The 17539-nt window shown below is 44.9% G+C and overlaps 1 protein-coding gene across 3 annotated transcripts in view; it reads left to right on the top strand.

Moving 5' to 3' along the window:
* MX1 (MX dynamin like GTPase 1) overlaps positions 1 to 17539 on the top strand; it is a 32275-nt gene that overhangs the window by 9909 nt on the left and 4827 nt on the right. For all 3 annotated transcript variants that reach the window (XM_086339572.1, XM_086339724.1, XM_086339648.1), the window contains 8 exons: positions 2835 to 2989; positions 3594 to 3732; positions 6697 to 6895; positions 9297 to 9375; positions 9689 to 9811; positions 10203 to 10344; positions 13715 to 13873; positions 16839 to 16915. In XM_086339572.1, coding sequence (XP_086195698.1) covers positions 2835 to 2989; positions 3594 to 3732; positions 6697 to 6895; positions 9297 to 9375; positions 9689 to 9811; positions 10203 to 10344; positions 13715 to 13873; positions 16839 to 16915 — 1073 coding nt within the window. The remainder of the gene's footprint in view (positions 1 to 2834; positions 2990 to 3593; positions 3733 to 6696; positions 6896 to 9296; positions 9376 to 9688; positions 9812 to 10202; positions 10345 to 13714; positions 13874 to 16838; positions 16916 to 17539) is intronic.

Below are 17539 nucleotides of genomic sequence, written 5' to 3'. Positions count from 1 at the left end.
TTCCAAAATGCTGACTGGACCATCACTGAATCCTGTTCAGAACTGGAAGTCTTTTTCTTCCAAGAGTGGGATGCATGTGCTTGAATAATCCCAGTTTAGAATAATATATGGCAGGTCTCAGTAAATGCACACCACAGAGATTACTGTATCAATTTGAAACATCTGAAAAGAGAAAATTAACGCTTAATGTCGGAGAAGGCAATGGCACCCCACTACTCCAGTACTCTTGCCTGGAAAATCCCATGGACAGAGGAGCCTGGTAGGCTGCAGTCCATGGGGTCGCTAAGAGTCAGGCAGGACTGAGCGGCTTCACTTTCACTTCTCACTTTCATGCATTGGAGAAGGAAATGGCAACCCACTCCGGTGTTCTTGCCTGGAGAATCCCAGGGATGGGGGAGTCTGGTGGGCTGCCGTCTCTGGGGTCACACGGAGTTGGACACAACTGAAGCGACTTAGCAGCAGCAGCAACGCTTAACGTCAGAGATCAGATCAGTCACTCAGTCGTGTCCGACTCTTTGTGACCCCAAGAATCGCAGCACACCAGGCCTCCCTGTCCATCACCAACTCCCAGAGTTCACTCAGACTCATGTCCATCGAGTCAGTGATGCCATCCAGCCATCTCATCCTCTGTCGTCCCCTTCTCCTCTTGCCCCCAGTCCCTCCCAGCATCAGAGTCTTTTTGAATGAGTCAACTCTTCGAATGACGTGGCCAAAGTACTGGAGTCTCAGCTGTAGCATCATTCCTTCCAAAGAAATTCCAGGGCTGATCTTCAGAATGGACTGGTTGGATCTCCTTGCAGTCCAAGGGACTCTCAAGAGTCTTCTCCAACACCACAGTTCAAAAGCATCAATTCTTTGGCGCTCAGCCTTCTTCACAGTCCAACTCTCACATCCATACATGACCACAGGAAAAACCATAGCCTTGACTAGACGAACCTTTGTTGGCAAAGTAATGTCTCTGCTTTTGAATATGTTGTCTAGTTTGGTCATAACTTTCCTTCCAAGGAGTAAGGGTCTTTTAATTTCATGGCTGCAGTCACCATCTGCAGTGATTTTGGAGCCCAGAAAAATAAAGTCTGACACTGTTTCCACTGTTTCCCCATCTATTTCCCATGTAGATAGGGACAAAGTAGTGATATACTTAGTTGCTGCTAAGTGTGAGTGAGATGAGTAAGCAATTTTCCCTTATTGACTTTAATTTCTTCCTAGTATGTCACATAATTAAGTTCTAGTAATTTGGGGAAGATACAAAAATGGTATGAACTGATATCCAGCAGTAGGAAAGAATGGATTTGACTCTATAAAAGTGGAAGCACTAACTACCATTTATTGGCTGTTGTGTAAAAATTAAATAATGTTATCATGAAAATGTTATTGTGTGTTTGTTGGGATTAGGTTGCCTGCAGAAAATGCAAAATTAGTGTGTATCAGTTAGTCCTTGGTGTGTAACAAAACAATCTCAAAACCTAATGGCTTGGAACAGTTTATTTCCTGTGATTCAAAGGATCAGCTGGGCAATTCTTTTCCTCTAGGATGATTTGGCTGGGGCCAACAGTCTAGGATGACCTCGGGTACCCACCCAATCCTCGACTGGAATGACCAGACCTTCCCATGGTCTGACAGTGGCCTGTCCCCCCCAGGTGACTGGGTTGGGTTCTTTAACATGTTGGTAGAAGGGTTCCAAGTACCAAGAGACCTGAGTTTGAAGCTCTGATGTGTAAGCACCTTTCAGTGTCTACTGGAATACATTTTGTGACAACCTGTTACCCAAAGAAATGAATGTACTCAGGCCCACTTTCAAGAAGCAAACTCTCTTGATGGGAGAAGTGGCATTCTTTCTATAAAGCAGCGTTCATATGGAGATGGGAAGGAGTATAGAAGCCATTTGTGCAAGCAAGTTACTAACACAGTGGTTTAAACAATGTCAGTTTTATGTCTCTCAGAGCTGATGTAAGGGTTCCAAGGTTATGAACCCAGACTCCTGTCTCATTCCTACACTCTGTGTGGCCTCTGCTCCCAAGGCCCCCTTATCATTTAGTCAAGTGCCCATTCTTGCCAGCTAGTTGTTGGCAAAGGACCTATCCCTGTCTTAAGCATATTTCTGGAAGTTACACATAGCATCTTCACATCTATCCCATGGGCCAGACAATTTTATATGACCACATCTCTGGGAAATGGATTTGGTGGGGTGGGGGGCAGAATTAGCAGATTGTGCTACATATAACATTGTTACTATTATTTCCTTCTACATTCTTGACCAATATAAAGCATACCAAAAAGACATTCCGGATGTATAAAATAGTCAACTGGTATTAGCTAAAAGTTTGATGAAATAAACTCTTATCTTGAAATTTTTATTATTATGGAGGAAGGGACAGAATTAAATCTCTTAATGGAATATCAACAGCTAATGCTCAGCTTACCTGAAACAAGCATGTACCACCACCCATAACTTTCCAGGTCATGTTTTAGGAGTCACCATTTATTTGTATTTGTTTTCATTTTACCTCTTTGTTAAGTTCCTAGTGGATCAATGGGAGGAATTTAGGTGTGGCACCAGGAAGAACTTACCTGCTCTGCCAGGTTAAGACTGGTTCAGATGGGTGTCACCTACAGAGGTGTTCTCACTAGTTCTCTCTGCAGACTATTCTGGCCACTGGCAATGCAAATATGGGATTATCCTTTGATGTCCCTTTTTGTTTTGGAGAAATGAATCTGCTCCAAATATGCCTTACTGTTGAATCACAGCAGGTGGGCGTTGCCTTCAGAAGATTCACTGTAATGAGATATTCCATCCCAAGCTCTATTCCGTTTTTCTTTCTCCTCTTCTCTAGCCCAGATTGCCATCGCTGGGGAAGGCACGGGGATCAGTCATGAGCTGATTAGTCTGGAGGTCAGCTCCCCTCACGTCCCAGATCTGACCCTGATAGACCTTCCTGGCATCACCAGGGTTGCTGTGGGCAACCAGCCACCCGACATTGAATATCAGGTGAAACTTCAGGCTCCATCCTGGCCCAGGTCTTGTGCGGGGAGGGGCTGCATTAGAGCATCAGTGAGTCCAAGACCAAGCTTGAGGAGTGGGTATGGGGAGGTGGGGAATTTGGAGCATGCATTGGTCAAAATTACTCCACCAAGTTGGATGGAAGCTTCTATGGGAAGAGGCAAAGTTGGGAAAGCATTTTATTTGTGTTTTATGCAGTGGCTCATTTTTGGTTATAGTTATACTCTATGCCATATCTAAATTGCATGCATTAGGAAGGGGTTTTATGTGGGAAGAAGGAGCATTAGGAGCAAATATAATGATATTCCTGTATCAGTGAATCTCACCCTGTGGATTAAAGATTTAGGGAATATCAAGCAATTCTTTTGGCATCTTATTTTTCATTGTGACCTTCAGATTTGAGGTCTTGGCAGATGACTCATGAGTTAAAACCTCATAGTGTTCCCTCAGAAAATGTAGTTTTCCTGACTTGTGTTGTCAGCTCATTTCTGTGTTTGCTTCTTGGAAGAAATACCTCTGGGACTTGGAAGGCCAGAAGCAAGTACAAGGTCAGGACCTGTCTCAACTCTCAGACCCTCTAATTTTCTTACAGATCAAGTCTCTCATCAGGAAGTATATCCTTAGGCAGGAGACCATCAACTTGGTGGTGGTCCCTGCTAACGTGGACATCGCTACCACAGAGGCGCTGCGCATGGCTCAGGAGGTGGACCCCCAAGGAGACAGGACCATAGGTAAGAAGAATGAAATTGTCAGTCACTCGGTCATGTCTGACTCTTTGTGGCCCCATGGACTGTAGCTCTCCTAGCTTCGATGTCCTTGGGATTTCTGAGGCAAGAATAGTGGAGTGGATTGCCATTCCCTTCTCCAGAGGATCTTCCTGACCCAGGGATTGAACCCGTGTGTCCCCCATCTCCTGCATTGCAGGCAGATTCTTTACCAGCTGAGCTACCAAGGAAGCCCACAGTGGAATAGTTCAGTTCAGTTCAGTCGCTCAATCGTGTTTGACTCTTTGCGACCCCATGAACCGCAGGACGCCAGGCCTCTCTGTCCATCACCAACTCCTGGAGTTCACTCAAACTCATGTCCATTGAGTCAGTGATGCCATCCAGCCATCTCATCCTCTGTCTTCCCCTTTTCCTCCTGCCCCCAATCCCTCCCAGCATCAGAGTCTTTTTGAATGAGTCAACTCTTTGCATGAGATGGCCAAAGTACTGGAGTTTCAGCTTTAGCATCATTCCTTCCAAAGAACACCCAGGGCTGATTTCCTTTAGAGTGGACTGGTTGGATCTCCTTGCAGTCCAAGGGACTCTCAAGAGTCTTTTCCAACACCATAGTTCAAAAGCATCAATTCTTCGGCGCTCAGCTTTCTTCACAATCCAACTCTCGCATCCATACATGACCACTGGAAAAACCATAGCCTTGACTAGACGGATCTTTGTTGGCAAAGTAATGTCTCTGCTTTTGAATATGTTATCTAGGTTGGTCATAACTTTCCTTCCAAGGAGTAAGCGTCTTTTAATTTTGTGGCTGCAGTCACCATCTGCAGTGAGCCCAAAAAAATAAAGTCTGACACTGTTTCCCCATCTATTTCCCATGAAGTTCGTTTTCTGAATGTTGAGCTTTAAGCCAACTTTTTCACTCTCCACTTTCACTTTCATCAAAAGGCTTTTGAGTTCCTCTTCACTTTCTGCCATAAGGGTGGTGTCATCTGCATATCTGAGGTTATTGATATTTCTCCCGGCAATCTTGATTCCAGCTTGTGCTTCTGCCAGCCCAGCATTTCTCATGATGTACTCTGCATAGAAGTTAAATAAGCAGGGTGACAATATACAGCCTTGACATACTCCTTTTCCTATTTAGAACCAGTCTGTTGTTCCATGTCCAGTTCTAACTGTTGCTTCCTGACCTGCATATAGGTTTCTCAAGCGGCAGGTCAGGTGGTCTGGTATTCCCATCTCTTTCAGAATTTTCCACAGTTTATTGTGATCCATACAGTCAAAGGCTTTGGCATAGTCAATAAAGCAGAAATAGATGCTTTTCTGGAACTCTCTTGCTTTTTCGATGATCCAGCAGATGTTGGCAATTTGATCTCTGGTTCCTCTGCCTTTTCTAAAACCAGCTTGAACATCTGGAAGTTCACAGTTCACATATTGCTGAAGCCTGGCTTGGAGAATTTTGAGCATTACTTTACTAGTGCGTGAGATGAGTGCAACTGTGAGGTAGTTTGAGCATTCTTTGGCATTGCCTTTCTTTGGGATTGGAATGAAAATTGACCTTTTCCAGTCCTGTGGCCACTGCTGAGTTTTTCATATTTGCTGGCATATTGAGTGCAGCACTTTCACAGCATCATCTTTCAGGATTTGAAATAGCTCCACTGGAATTCCATCACCTCCACTAGCTTTGTTTGTAGTGATGCTTTCTAAGCCCCACTTGACTTCACATTCCAGGATGTCTGGCTCTAGGTGAGTGATCATACAATCGTGATTATCTTGGGATAGTGGGATAGTATCCAACCTTAAAAAGGAGGGACATTCTGACACCTGCTACAATGAGGATGAACCTTGAAGACACTGGGCTCAGTGACATAAGCCAGTGCCAAAGGACAAATACTGCATGACCTCATTCATATGAGGGACCTAGTGTGGTCAGGTTCATAGACAGGAAGTCAAGTGGGGGAAGGGAGAAATAGGAGTTAGTGTTTGGCGGTTACAGAGTCTCAGCTGGGGAAGAGGAAAAGGTTTTGAAGATGAATAGTGGTCAAGGTTGCCCAACAACGTGAAAGTGTTTCATGCACCTTAAATGCGCATGTAAAAATGGTTAAAATGTTATGTTTGAAAAAATGCATTTGGCTGTAAAGAGCAGAGAGCCTGAGGAGAGTGGCTGAAACAAACAGCAATTTATTTTCACACCTAACAAGAAGTCTGGGCAGAGGCTACTCACCTGCATACCAGTGATGCCGTCAGTCCCTTCCACATTCTGCTCCACCATCCTTAGCTGCAGGTTCTCATTCTTTGCTTGTCCTGCTGCCCATCCTGCCTGGGATGAGAATCTCTCAGCCAGGGCTGCGGCTACAAGTGGGCACAGTAAACCTCAGAGTTAATCCTGGGCTGGACAACCGCACGGGGCCTCACATACAGATGGGTCCGTGCTCGGGGCAGTGTTCTGATGCTGCCATCTTGCAATACTTGTTTAAACAGGCATTCTGCATTTTCATTTTGCACTGGGTCCTGCAAATGACCTAGCTGATCCTGGTCAGACCCTTATTTTCCCAAGTGTGAGCCAGGCCCCACCTGCACCAATATTAACTGAAGAATTTTTAGAAATGCAAGTCCCTTGATCCTACCAAATCTGCTGAATCAAAATCTCTGGAGCGGGGCCTTAAGATGGCTCTGATGCACAGGGAAGTTTGAGACCCACTGCATGAGAGTGAACTCCTTTGCTGAACAGGAGGAACGTAACGGGCCATTACACGCTGCTGTCTCTCTGGCATGAGAGCCAAGGTCTTGGTGAAGTGAACTTAAGGAGCACAGAGGGGCTGAGCCTCGCACCTTCACTAGGCAAGCTGCATTGTCTGCCCCAAGCAGCGTGGGAGCAAGCCCAGGGCTAGGGGACCTCGCTCCCCAGGAGGGGAGCTGACCTTACTCCTCACCCTGCGAAGATGTGAACATTCTGTAACCAGAGTCTCTGGATTGCAGGGATCTTGACAAAGCCCGATCTGGTAGACAAAGGCACGGAAGACAAGGTCGTGGACGTGGTGAGAAACCTGGTTTTCCACCTGAAGAAGGGCTACATGATCGTCAAGTGCCGTGGCCAGCAGGACATCAAGCATCGGATGAGCCTGGACAAGGCTCTGCAGAGAGAGCGGATATTCTTCGAGGATCACGCACATTTCAGGTATGTGCATGCAGCTTTCCCAGGGAGAACTGAAATTAAGGACCTCCTTCCTCACAGGAGAAATGCATGCTGTCCAAGGTTGGCTGTTGAGAGTATCCGTGTGTGTCTGTTCCTTTACTGTGATCATGGGGAATCTGCCTGGAAGAGTAAAGGAGGAATTCACAAAGTAGGCAAAGAATAAATCTAAAACTTCAGAAGAAAGCGGAGACTTTTTGCAATAACTTATTATAGTTCTGGAAACAGAATATAAATGTAAGTGTAACAGGATGGAAACAAAGTGGAAAACCCAGAAGTAGGCTCAAGTACATACATTTGGTCTGTGATAAACGTGGCACTTCAAATTCCTGGGCTTTTGTCAGTTTCATTATCAATCAGTGGCACTGAAATAATTATTTAATAGTTGGGAAAGATTAAATTTGTCCTTACTTAACATGGGATACCAGAATAAATATCAGTGGAAGTTTAAAATTAAGTACAAAGAAAGTACCACTTCTCATAAGAAAATATAGGCGGAGAATTAATAATCCCAGGATAAAGGCCTTTCTAACCCTGATGCCAAAAATGAAATTTTTTAAAAAAAGGATGATACTGATAAATTGGTTATTTTGAAATAATGAGAAGGTGTAGAGTTGGTGGGAAAGGAGGGGTGTGGGCTTGCATCTCCGCTGCCAATGGCGTGTGCTGAGATCACACAGGTGTCCCTAAGGCTGAGTTCCATTTCTAGGAATTCCACACAGGCAAGCAATCAGAGATGTGTTCAGTAATGTCCCCTAAAGCATGTTCAGCACAGATTTGTTTTTAATTGTGAAGACTGTGGAATGTACATGTTGAAAATCATGGGATTTGTGTGGACAAACTAGAGTAAGAGATCACAGTGCTAGCAACCATTATAGTGCTGTGCCAAGGAGATGCCAATAAAAAGATTCTTATAGGACGTTGAGGAAAAAATGACACATTCACTGAGATCCCTTGTGTGTGCACATGTGTATGTGGGAGGAGACGCATGTCCTTTGTAAACATTATCATATTTGATGTTCCCAGAAGCCTGCAGAGACACATAATTCAGAAGAGATCCTTGCAGTCCTGTGTTCATAGGAGCATTATTCACAATAGCTAAAAAAAAACATGGAAGCAAGCTGAGTGACCACTGATAGATAAACACAATGTTTATCCAAAATGGATTAAAAAAATTCTATCCACACAGTGGAATAGAATTTGGCCTTAGAAAGGAAGAAAATTCTAGCACCTGCTATAACACGGCTGTACCTTGAGGGCAATACGCTCAGTGAAATAAGCCAGTCATGAAAAGACAAGCACTGTATAATTCCTCTAATACAAGGTCCCTAAAGGGGTAAATTCATAGAGACAGGACCTGGGGGAGGGGGTGGAGAGATGTTTAATGGGGACAGAGTTTCAGGTGGGGAAGATGAGCTGTTTCTGGAGGTAGATGGTGGTGATGGTCACACATCAATGTAATTGTACTTAATACCACTGAATGTGTGCCTACAGGCTTCGCAAGTGGCACTCCCCACTTGTGAGTAAAGAACTCACTTGCCAATGCAGGAGATGCAGGTTTGATCCCTGGGTCAGGAAGATCCCCTGGAGGAGGGCATGGCAACCCACTCTAGTATTCCTGCCTGGAGAATCCCACGGACAGAGGAGCCTGGTTGGGCTACCTTCCATGGGGTCACAAAGAGTCAGATATAACTGAAGTGATTTAGCTCACACATGTGCACTTACAAATTATTAAAGTGGTGAATTTTATGTATATTTTCCCACAATTAAAAAATTAGACAGGTACAGAAGCTGAAACTTAGGTATGAGTGTACTCTTGCAAAGATGTGTGTGAACTCATGTTTCCTGGCTGCCCTTCATCCTAAAAAGTCCTTTAACATGTGGAAAACTGTGTAGTAGCTCACTCTACAAACACATATTTGGAAAGAGTGAGAGGAGGGCTTGATCTCCTTCCCCAAGCAGCTCATGGTTTAAGTTGTCATTTTGGAGAAGGGTGGGTCCCCCAGTTCAGGCTTCATCCATGCACCTGTGTAAATATCTGTCAATATATTTTCATGAAGCCCAATACCAATGCACTGTGTATACAGAAGGGTATGTGCATGTTATGGAAACATATCTGTAGGTGATATGTGAATTTTTATAAAGACCATTTGTAGTCAGGTGTCATAAGACACATTTAATGTATCAGCTGGAAGGGATCATTCTATACCATTTTCGAAATATGCAACATTACAAAAATTCAGTCATGATTCTGTGTGATCCAGTTGCAGGACATGCCATCCAGTGGGAAGTAACTGCACTTACTTTGGCTTTCCCCAGCGACAGAGAGCCAACCTGCGTTTTCTGGCTAGACCCAGGTGGACATGAATGTTGTCTTCTCTTGCAGGGACCTTCTGGAGGAAGGGAAGGCCACTATCCCCTGCCTGGCAGAAAGACTGACCAGTGAACTCATCATGCACATTTGTGTAAGTGCACGCAGAGCTGAACAGAGTCTTGCAAGTGCAGAGCTAAACCATGTTGACACACATGGACCGCCTGGACATCTTGTTAAGATGTGGGCTCAGATTCAGGGGCTGTGGATGTGGCCTGGGATGCTCCCAGGGGGTGTGGCTATTGCCTGTCAGAGGATCACATGTTGGGTGGGATGCTGATAAACCACCCACCCGGCCTAATTAAAAATGAGCTTCTTGCAAGCACTGGCCTAACCCTAGCCCTTCCCCATCGCCAACCACAGCTCATTCCCTCTTCATATTTATGTCTTTCTGTTGTTTTTCTCAGAAAACTCTGCCCCTGTTGGAAAATCAAATAAAGGAGACTCACCAGAGAATAACAGAGGAGTTACAGAAGTATGGCAAGGACATCCCAGAAGAAGAAAGTGAGAAAATGTTCTGTCTGATAGAGGTGAGGACTGCCAGTGGTGCCGAGCCGGGGAGTCGTACATCATTGTCCACAGGGATTGTGGGCGTCACGCTCATCTGTCTTCACTTCCCTAAAGCTGATCCAAACGCATTCTGCCCACTTAGCACCAAAACGGGCCCGGAGTTAGAAGGCGGGCAGGGAGTGGTGGACCACCCCATGCGTGCTATTGGCTCTTCCTCAAGTGCGTTCCCTCACTGGGGACCCCCCAGGCTGTGAGGGGAGTTTGGGGTTGTCTGCTGCCCAAGCTTCTTCTCTCCTGTCCTCCCATCTGGCCTGAGAGACAGCAAAGAGGGACTCACCCATGCACACGACTGCCAAACTCCCTTGCTCTGTTTGGAATATCTCTGCTGATTCTTTTTTTTCTTCTTGGCAGAAAATTGATACATTTAATAAAGAGATCATCTCAACAATAGAAGGCGAGGAATTCGTGGAGCAGTATGACTCCCGACTGTTTACCAAAGTACGAGCCGAGTTCTCCAAATGGAGTGCTGTGGTTGAGAAAAATTTCGAAAAAGGTGAGTCTGAGGCACCACGGTAAACATGTCAAGTTGAGCTGAGTCCAAGGCTGGGGGAGGTGCGTGATGACGGTGGCCAAAGACGGTCAGAGTAAGGACTCGGCAGCGTGAAAGCCACATGTGCTGTTTCAAGTCCCTGAACTCAGGCCAGCAAGCATCAGGTTCAGACTTCAGAGGACACCTGGAGAGAAGATGCAGGTTCAATGGCCCATGCCAGTCATGACTCTTAGAAGACTCAGTTTTCCCTCAACAGGGAGCAGGTGAGCCTGCCATGTATGTCATGCCCTTTGTGTTCCCAGTGGTGCTGCCCCTGAAATAATTCAGTGGGTAATCCACTGAGGCCTTGAAACCTGACGTGTCCTGTAATGGATCTTATAGTCACTGTTTAGTTGCTCAGTCATCCGACGCTTTGCAACCCCACAGACTATAGCCTGCCATGCTCTTCTGTCCGTGGGATTTCCCAGGCAAGATTAATGGAATGGGTTGCCATTTCCTCCTCCAGGGCAACTTCCCAACCCAGGGATCAAACCCATGTCTCCAGGTTGGCAGGTGGATTCTTTACCACTGTGCTACCTGGGAAGCCCTTATAGTTGCAGTGGCGAAAAGAAAATACAGCAGCATCTTGGGTACCACCTTGCATCATCAAATCCTCAAGAGTCTAAGAAAAGTAGAAAATGTGATTTGAAATTTTTTTTACTATTTTAAGAAGCCTAAAGGACTGCAGTACACCAGGCTCCTCTGTCCTTCACGATCTCCCAGAGTTTGCGCAAACTCATGTCCATTGAGTCTGTGATGCCACCCAGCCACCTCATCCTCTGTCATCCCCTTGTGCTGCTTACAGAAGCCAAGTCCGTGAGCGGAGAGTTGTACACCTGCTGTGCAGCGTGTTCTTATGTCGGGGAGGGGGAGCACCATGCTAACCCCTTTCAAAGAAAACAACAATCTTTGGCTTCCAGAAGCTCCCTCGTGGCATTGCCTGGCCAGGTTTTTATGGCAAAAGTGCTTATGGCAGACAGCCTGTGAGAAAAATGGCTCATTTTTTAAAACGATAAATTCCTCCCAACAAATGATCAGTTCCATATCACTGGGTGTCCAAATGTAAGAATTGATTTGGACCCCTACTGCACCTCCTATCCAAAAATAAACTCAAAATGGATCAAAAACCAAAGTGTGCAAGCCAAACCTGTAAAACTCTTAGAAGAAAGCATAGATTTAAAACTTTGTGACCTTGGGATTAGGTAGTGGTCTCTTCAGCTAGGACACCTGAAGCAGAAGCAATACAAGGGAAAAAATGATATATTGGATTTCATCAAAATTTAAAAGTTGTGTGCATATCAAAGAACACTATCCAGGAACACGATCAAGAAAATGGAAAGACATTCCACAGAACTGGAGAAAGTATTTAAAAAGCATGTATATGATAAGGGTCTAGTCTTTATAGGACTTCACTTCCTAGGTGGTGCTAGTGGTAAAAAACCTGCCTGGCAATGCAAGAGACCTAGAGTTGTGAGTTTGATCCCTGGTTCTGGAAGATCCCCCGGAGAAGGAAATGGCAACCCACTTCAGTATTTTTGCCTGGAAAATCCCCTGGACAGAGGAGCCTGGTGGGCTACAGTCCATAGAGTCACAAAGAGCTGGACACAACTAAAGTGACTTAGTACTCACTCACTTGTATTTATAATATGTGAAGCACTCTTACAGCTCAACAACAAAAAGAGAAATAATTCAATTTAAAGATGGACAAAGGATTGGAATAGACATTCCTCAAAAAAAAGAAAAAATATACAGGTATGGCTAATAAGATTGTCTTCCCAGTGGTCAGTGGTAAAGAATATGCCTGCCAATGCAGGAGACATGAGTTTCCTCCCTGGGTTGGGAAGATCCCGTAGAGGAGGAAATGGCAACCCACTCCAGGATTCTTGCCTGGGAAATCCCACGGACAGAGGAGCCTCAGGGGCTACAGTCCATGATAGGTGGCAAAGAGTCAGACACAACTGAGCACCCGCACACACATGGCTAATAAGCACGTGACAAGATGCACAATATTGTTAGCCATCAGAAATGCAAGTTAAATCCCATCTCACACGTACTAGAGTGGCCCTTATGCTAAGTGGAAGAAGTGAGACACAAAAGGCCACAGGATATACAGTTCCATTTACATGAAATGTTCAAGACAGGCAAGTCCATAGAAATAGAAAGTGGATTAGTGGTTTCAGGGGCTGGATAGAGGGAATGGGGAATGAGTGCTGATGGAAACAGGGTTCCCTGGGGTGGTGGAAATGCTTGAGAATTAGATAGTGGTGATGTTTGCACCACTTTGTGAATATAATAAATATATACTTTAATAATGGTGAATTTATGGTATGCCAATTAAATCTTAATTTTTTTAAATGCCTTTCAGAAAGTATCTCCTAACCAAAAGAGGGTAACCAGGCTACCATCCCTGGTTAGTTCTTCAAAAAGAAGGAACCTTAGTCCTTCTGAATCATCCTCCCCCCACCCCATGAAGGAGGTTCTTCACACCCTAGTTTGTTTAGAGTAAAAAGAATTCCAAGAATATAGAGAAAAAATTAAGTGCTTTATGTGGTAAACAGTGATAACATATCACATTAATAATCCAACTGTATTATCCCTCTGGTTTATAAATACATTTTACTCCTACTGCAACCTGGGAATATATGCTGAGTCACTGACTCCAGCTGGCCTTACGGTCATTTCTTTATTTTTTTTTAAGTGGGTCCACCTCGAGGGGCATGTGGGATGCTAGCTCCCCGACCAGGGATCAAACCCTCGCCCCCTGCACTATGCCCACAGAGTCCTAACCACTGGGCCACCAGGAAAGTCTCCATTTCTGTTTTTTAAAGTGTCTGCAGGTCATAGTATTCTATGACACAGTTTTCTTTACAAAATCAAATTTGACTTACCAAATTTCCTACTCAAGTTACCTTTTCCAGAATATGTCTTGGGACTTCCCCAGTGGTCCAGTGGTTAAGACTCCACCTTCCAATGCTGAAGGTGGAGTCCAGCTGAACCAGGGGGCCCTGGTTCAGTTCCTGGTCAAGGAACTAAGATCCCACATGCTGTGGTGTGCAGCCAAAATTTTTTTAAACTGTCTTAGTAAGTTTCTGCATTTGCTATTTTTCAGTGTCCTTCCCTGGCTTTACACATGCCATCTTGAGATGACTAAGGACAGTTATCTCAAAATCTGTTTCTTTATTGCAATCCTTGAATCTTTTTCAATTTGAAAATCAGATTTGATTTTTTTTCTTGCTCCTCTGTATTTTCAGGAAGGTCAGAATGCTACTGTGTTCAGCCAAACCAGCAAGGTTATTTCTGCAAAATAATTCAGAGCTATCCTTTCCTTCTGTAGGTTATGAAGCCATACGTAAAGAAATCAAGCAATTTGAAAATCGGTATCGTGGCAGAGAGTTGCCAGGGTTTGTGAATTACAAGACGTTTGAGACCATCATAAAAAAGCAGGTCAGAGTTCTGGAAGAGCCTGCTGTGGACATGCTGCACACGGTGACAGGTGGGTTCTTGGTTTTACTTTAGGCATTTTATCAATTTTTCTAGGAGAAGGTCAAAGCCAGTACCTCCTGCTGGGGTGTTTTCCAACACAAGCAACCCAACCAGTCTTCTCCAGACTGTAACTGGGTGTCCAACAATTCATTCCCCTTCTGACACTAACTGCCTAGAGTTCACATAGACCCATAGTTCAGCTCACAAGACCCGCCTCTGTGGATGGCAGCTCCGTGTCTGAGACTCCTGTACTGCTGAGTGACCAGCTATAAGTCACAGTTCCCACCACCCACTCCTGGGATTCCATACTCAGCTGAAACAGCTCACAGAACTCAGGAGCATACTCTACTTTACTGGTTTGCTATAAAGGATTTGCTTACCTTTACCAGTTTATTACTGGGGCTTCCCAGGTGGCTCAGTGGTAAGGAATCTGCCTGCCAATGCAGGAGCCGCAAAAGACATGGGGCTTCCATCCCAGGGTCGGGAAGTTCACCTGGAGAAGGGAATGGCAACCCACTCCAGTATTCTTGCCTGGAGAATCCCATGGGCAGAGGAGCCTGGCAGAGATTAGTCCTGGGGTCACAAAGAATGGGACAAGATTGAGTGAGCACACACACACACACCAGTTTACTGGTGTTGGATATGAAAGATTGCAAGTTTGCAACGAAAGTTTGCAGTGAAAGGTTGCAGATGAACGATATGCATAGTGTGTGATGTGGGCGGGTCACAAGTGCGTCTGTTGGAGGAGTGGAGACGGCGGGACCACCCTTTCGGCATGTGGTCATGTTCACCAGCCTGGCTATCTTTGAGCCTGGTCATTAAGGGTTTTTATGAAGGTATAATCAATTATACAGCTTCCCTGGTGGCTCGGATGGTAGAGTCTGCTTGCAATGAGGGAGACCTGGGTTCGATCCCAGCATCAGGAAGATCCCCTTGAGAAGGGAATGGCAACCCATTTCAGTATTCCTGCCTGAAGAATTCCATGTACAGAGGAGCCCCGAGGGCTACAGTCCGTGGGGTCACAAAGAGTCGGACATAACTAAGCTATTAACACACACACACACACACACACACACACAATCAATTATCCCATGGGAGCATAATCAATTTTTAATTCAATCTCCAGCCCTTCCCCTAGCCCCCAGAAGTTGGGGAGAAGGGGGAAGCTGGGTTGGAAGTTCCAGGCTTCTAATCAAAGGCTTGGTCTTTCTGGTGACCAGCCCCATCCTGAAGCTGTCTAGGGCCACCTTGTTAGAACAAGCGATGCGCCCGTCACCCAGGATATTCTAAGGGGTTTAAGAGCTCTGTGTTAGGAACCAGGGACAAGAACCAGATGTATGTTTCTTATCATACCTCACCTCCCTCTACTCCACCACTTTGCATACTTTACAATCTCAAAACACTATTGTTTATTCGAAATCTCTGAGAAGTAAGGTTGACTAAACAGCTGCACATGATGGGAGTGGGCTGTGCCTCTAAAGTGCGGCATGAGCCTGAGACGGTGTCACTGTGGTCACGTGCCGACCGCAAGCCAAGTGGGCACTGTGGAGGAGACGCACAGTCCCCCGCAGTACTCAGCACCCCCTTCACCTCGAGAATCTTCGCTCCCTGGTTTCCTGTTTACTGCTCTGAGCTTACTGAATCTCTTTTCTGTCATCTCCTTGGCTGACACCCTCCTCACTCAGGCTTCAACTGTCTCATTTTAGCATCGAGTCGCAATCTTGAGGATCCGTGAACTCGTAGGGGTGAAGGGAGGACAGCCTTTTCACAGTTGATAAGACACGTATTTCTTTTTTGTTTACTTTGCCCTTTTATTTACTTTTGGCCGCACAGGGTCTTCCCTTCTGTGCACAGTCTTTCTCAGTAGCCGCGAGCGGGGGCTACTCTCCAGTTGCCGTGAGCGGGCTTCTCATTTGGGTGGCTTCTCTTGTTGAGGAGCGCGGGCTCTAGGGCCTGTGGGCTTCAGTAGGTGCAGCACGTGGGCTCAGTAGGTGAGGCTCATGGGCCCAGTGGTTGTGGTATACAGGTTTAATTTCTCCTCGGCTTGTGGGATCTTCCTGGACCAGGGATTGAACTTGCGTCCCCTGCGTTGGCAGGTGGACTCTTATCCATTGAGCCACCAAGGAAGTCCAGGTGGCTTCCCTGGTATTTCTAACTAAATTTTACCTTCAGGCTTAATAACTACAAACCAGAATCTGTAATTGTGTCTTGATGATCAATTGTGCATTCTTCAGTCAGTCCTAAAGAAAATTCTTGTGTAATGCTTCAAGGCTTTCTGAAAATTCTTCAGAAAACATTAAAAAGTCTATATATACCTATTTCTGTTTAGAAAAATGTGATATGTAGCCAAAAGATTTCCAAGCATAGCAGCCAGTGGTTAGCACTGGTCCAGTGGTTAGGACTCTGCACTTCCATCACAGGGGCGAGGATTCACTCCCTGGTCAGTGAACTAAGATCCCACATGCCTCACAGTGTAGCCAAAAAAAATTTCCAAGCATAAAGATACTGTACATCACACTAAGATAACATTCTGTGAGGAAGTCAAGTGGAGACATCAGTTTCAAAAATGAAATAATGTAAGTTTTCTGATTGAAATGAGAGTTTGTTCACCTATTTGTTTCAAATGGATAACAGAGCTATTTTGATTCCATTGATGTATTTTAAAAAGTGATGTGTTTTACTATAAATATTAATGTATTTATAATAACAGAAATTGCATTCTTTGCAACTATTTATACTTGGGAAGAAAATGTAAACATCAGATAAATATTTCAGTGGACATATAGATTTTTAAAATTCCTCCAGGATGTTTTTGAGTAAGAAAGCACACCTTCTTCCTTCAGAAAGAAAGAGAAGATTGGGGGTGGGGAAGAGGGAGGCAGGGAACTGTTTCTGTTGTTTTACCCTCTTATTTTTTGCAATTTATGAAGTCATGGGTCCTTCCAGCAAGACTTGACTTTTCTTTCTTTCACCAGATATAATCCGGAATACCTTCACAGATGTTTCAGGAAAACACTTTAATGAATTTTTCAACCTCCACCGAACTGCCAAGGTAAAACTGACCATTAAGTTACTTAAAAAAAAAAAATGTAGGCCTGACATTAGAAAACAGATTTCTTAGATTAAGACTGTTCAACCTTTATTGTGTATTTGGAGAAGCAAATAGTCAAGATCAATAGTGAATTTAAGATATGAGCAATGATGTCTCGTTAAAGGCAGTAAGAGGGAGAGAAAGAAAGAAACAATTCAGAAGGAAAATATTTAGTCACAGGAACAGAGGAGAACCACAGTAAGTGTGGAACCCTGTTACAGCTGAAGAGACTGGTCCTGAACCTGGAAACTCATCAAGGAAACCAAATAGGAACGACTCGTCCGATCTAGGAACAGGGGCTCCCCCTTGTCCTGGCTTGGGCTGCATAGCTAATACCACTGCAGACACTTAATATTTCTCATAGTCCAAGAGACTGGAATCCCAGATGGAGGTGCTGGTGGCCTCATTGGCGTCTTCACAAAACAGGAGGCTGGGGGCAGAGGTAGAGAGAGAGGTCCCTGGGATCTCTTCTCAGAGGGTCACTAACCCATTTGTGGGGGCCCCACCCTCATGACCTAATTACCTCCCAAAGGCCCCCCACCTCCAAATTCCATCCTGTTGAGGATTAGGCTTTCAATGCATGAA

The sequence above is a fragment of the Bos grunniens genome, chromosome 1 (assembly GCF_055505025.1).
Source record: "Bos grunniens cultivar Pamir isolate PY7600 chromosome 1, Bosgru_T2T1.0, whole genome shotgun sequence".
NCBI lineage: Eukaryota > Metazoa > Chordata > Mammalia > Artiodactyla > Bovidae > Bos > Bos grunniens.
Note: the sequence above shows the minus strand (reverse complement) of the source record. Positions and strands in the feature narration are given on the sequence as shown.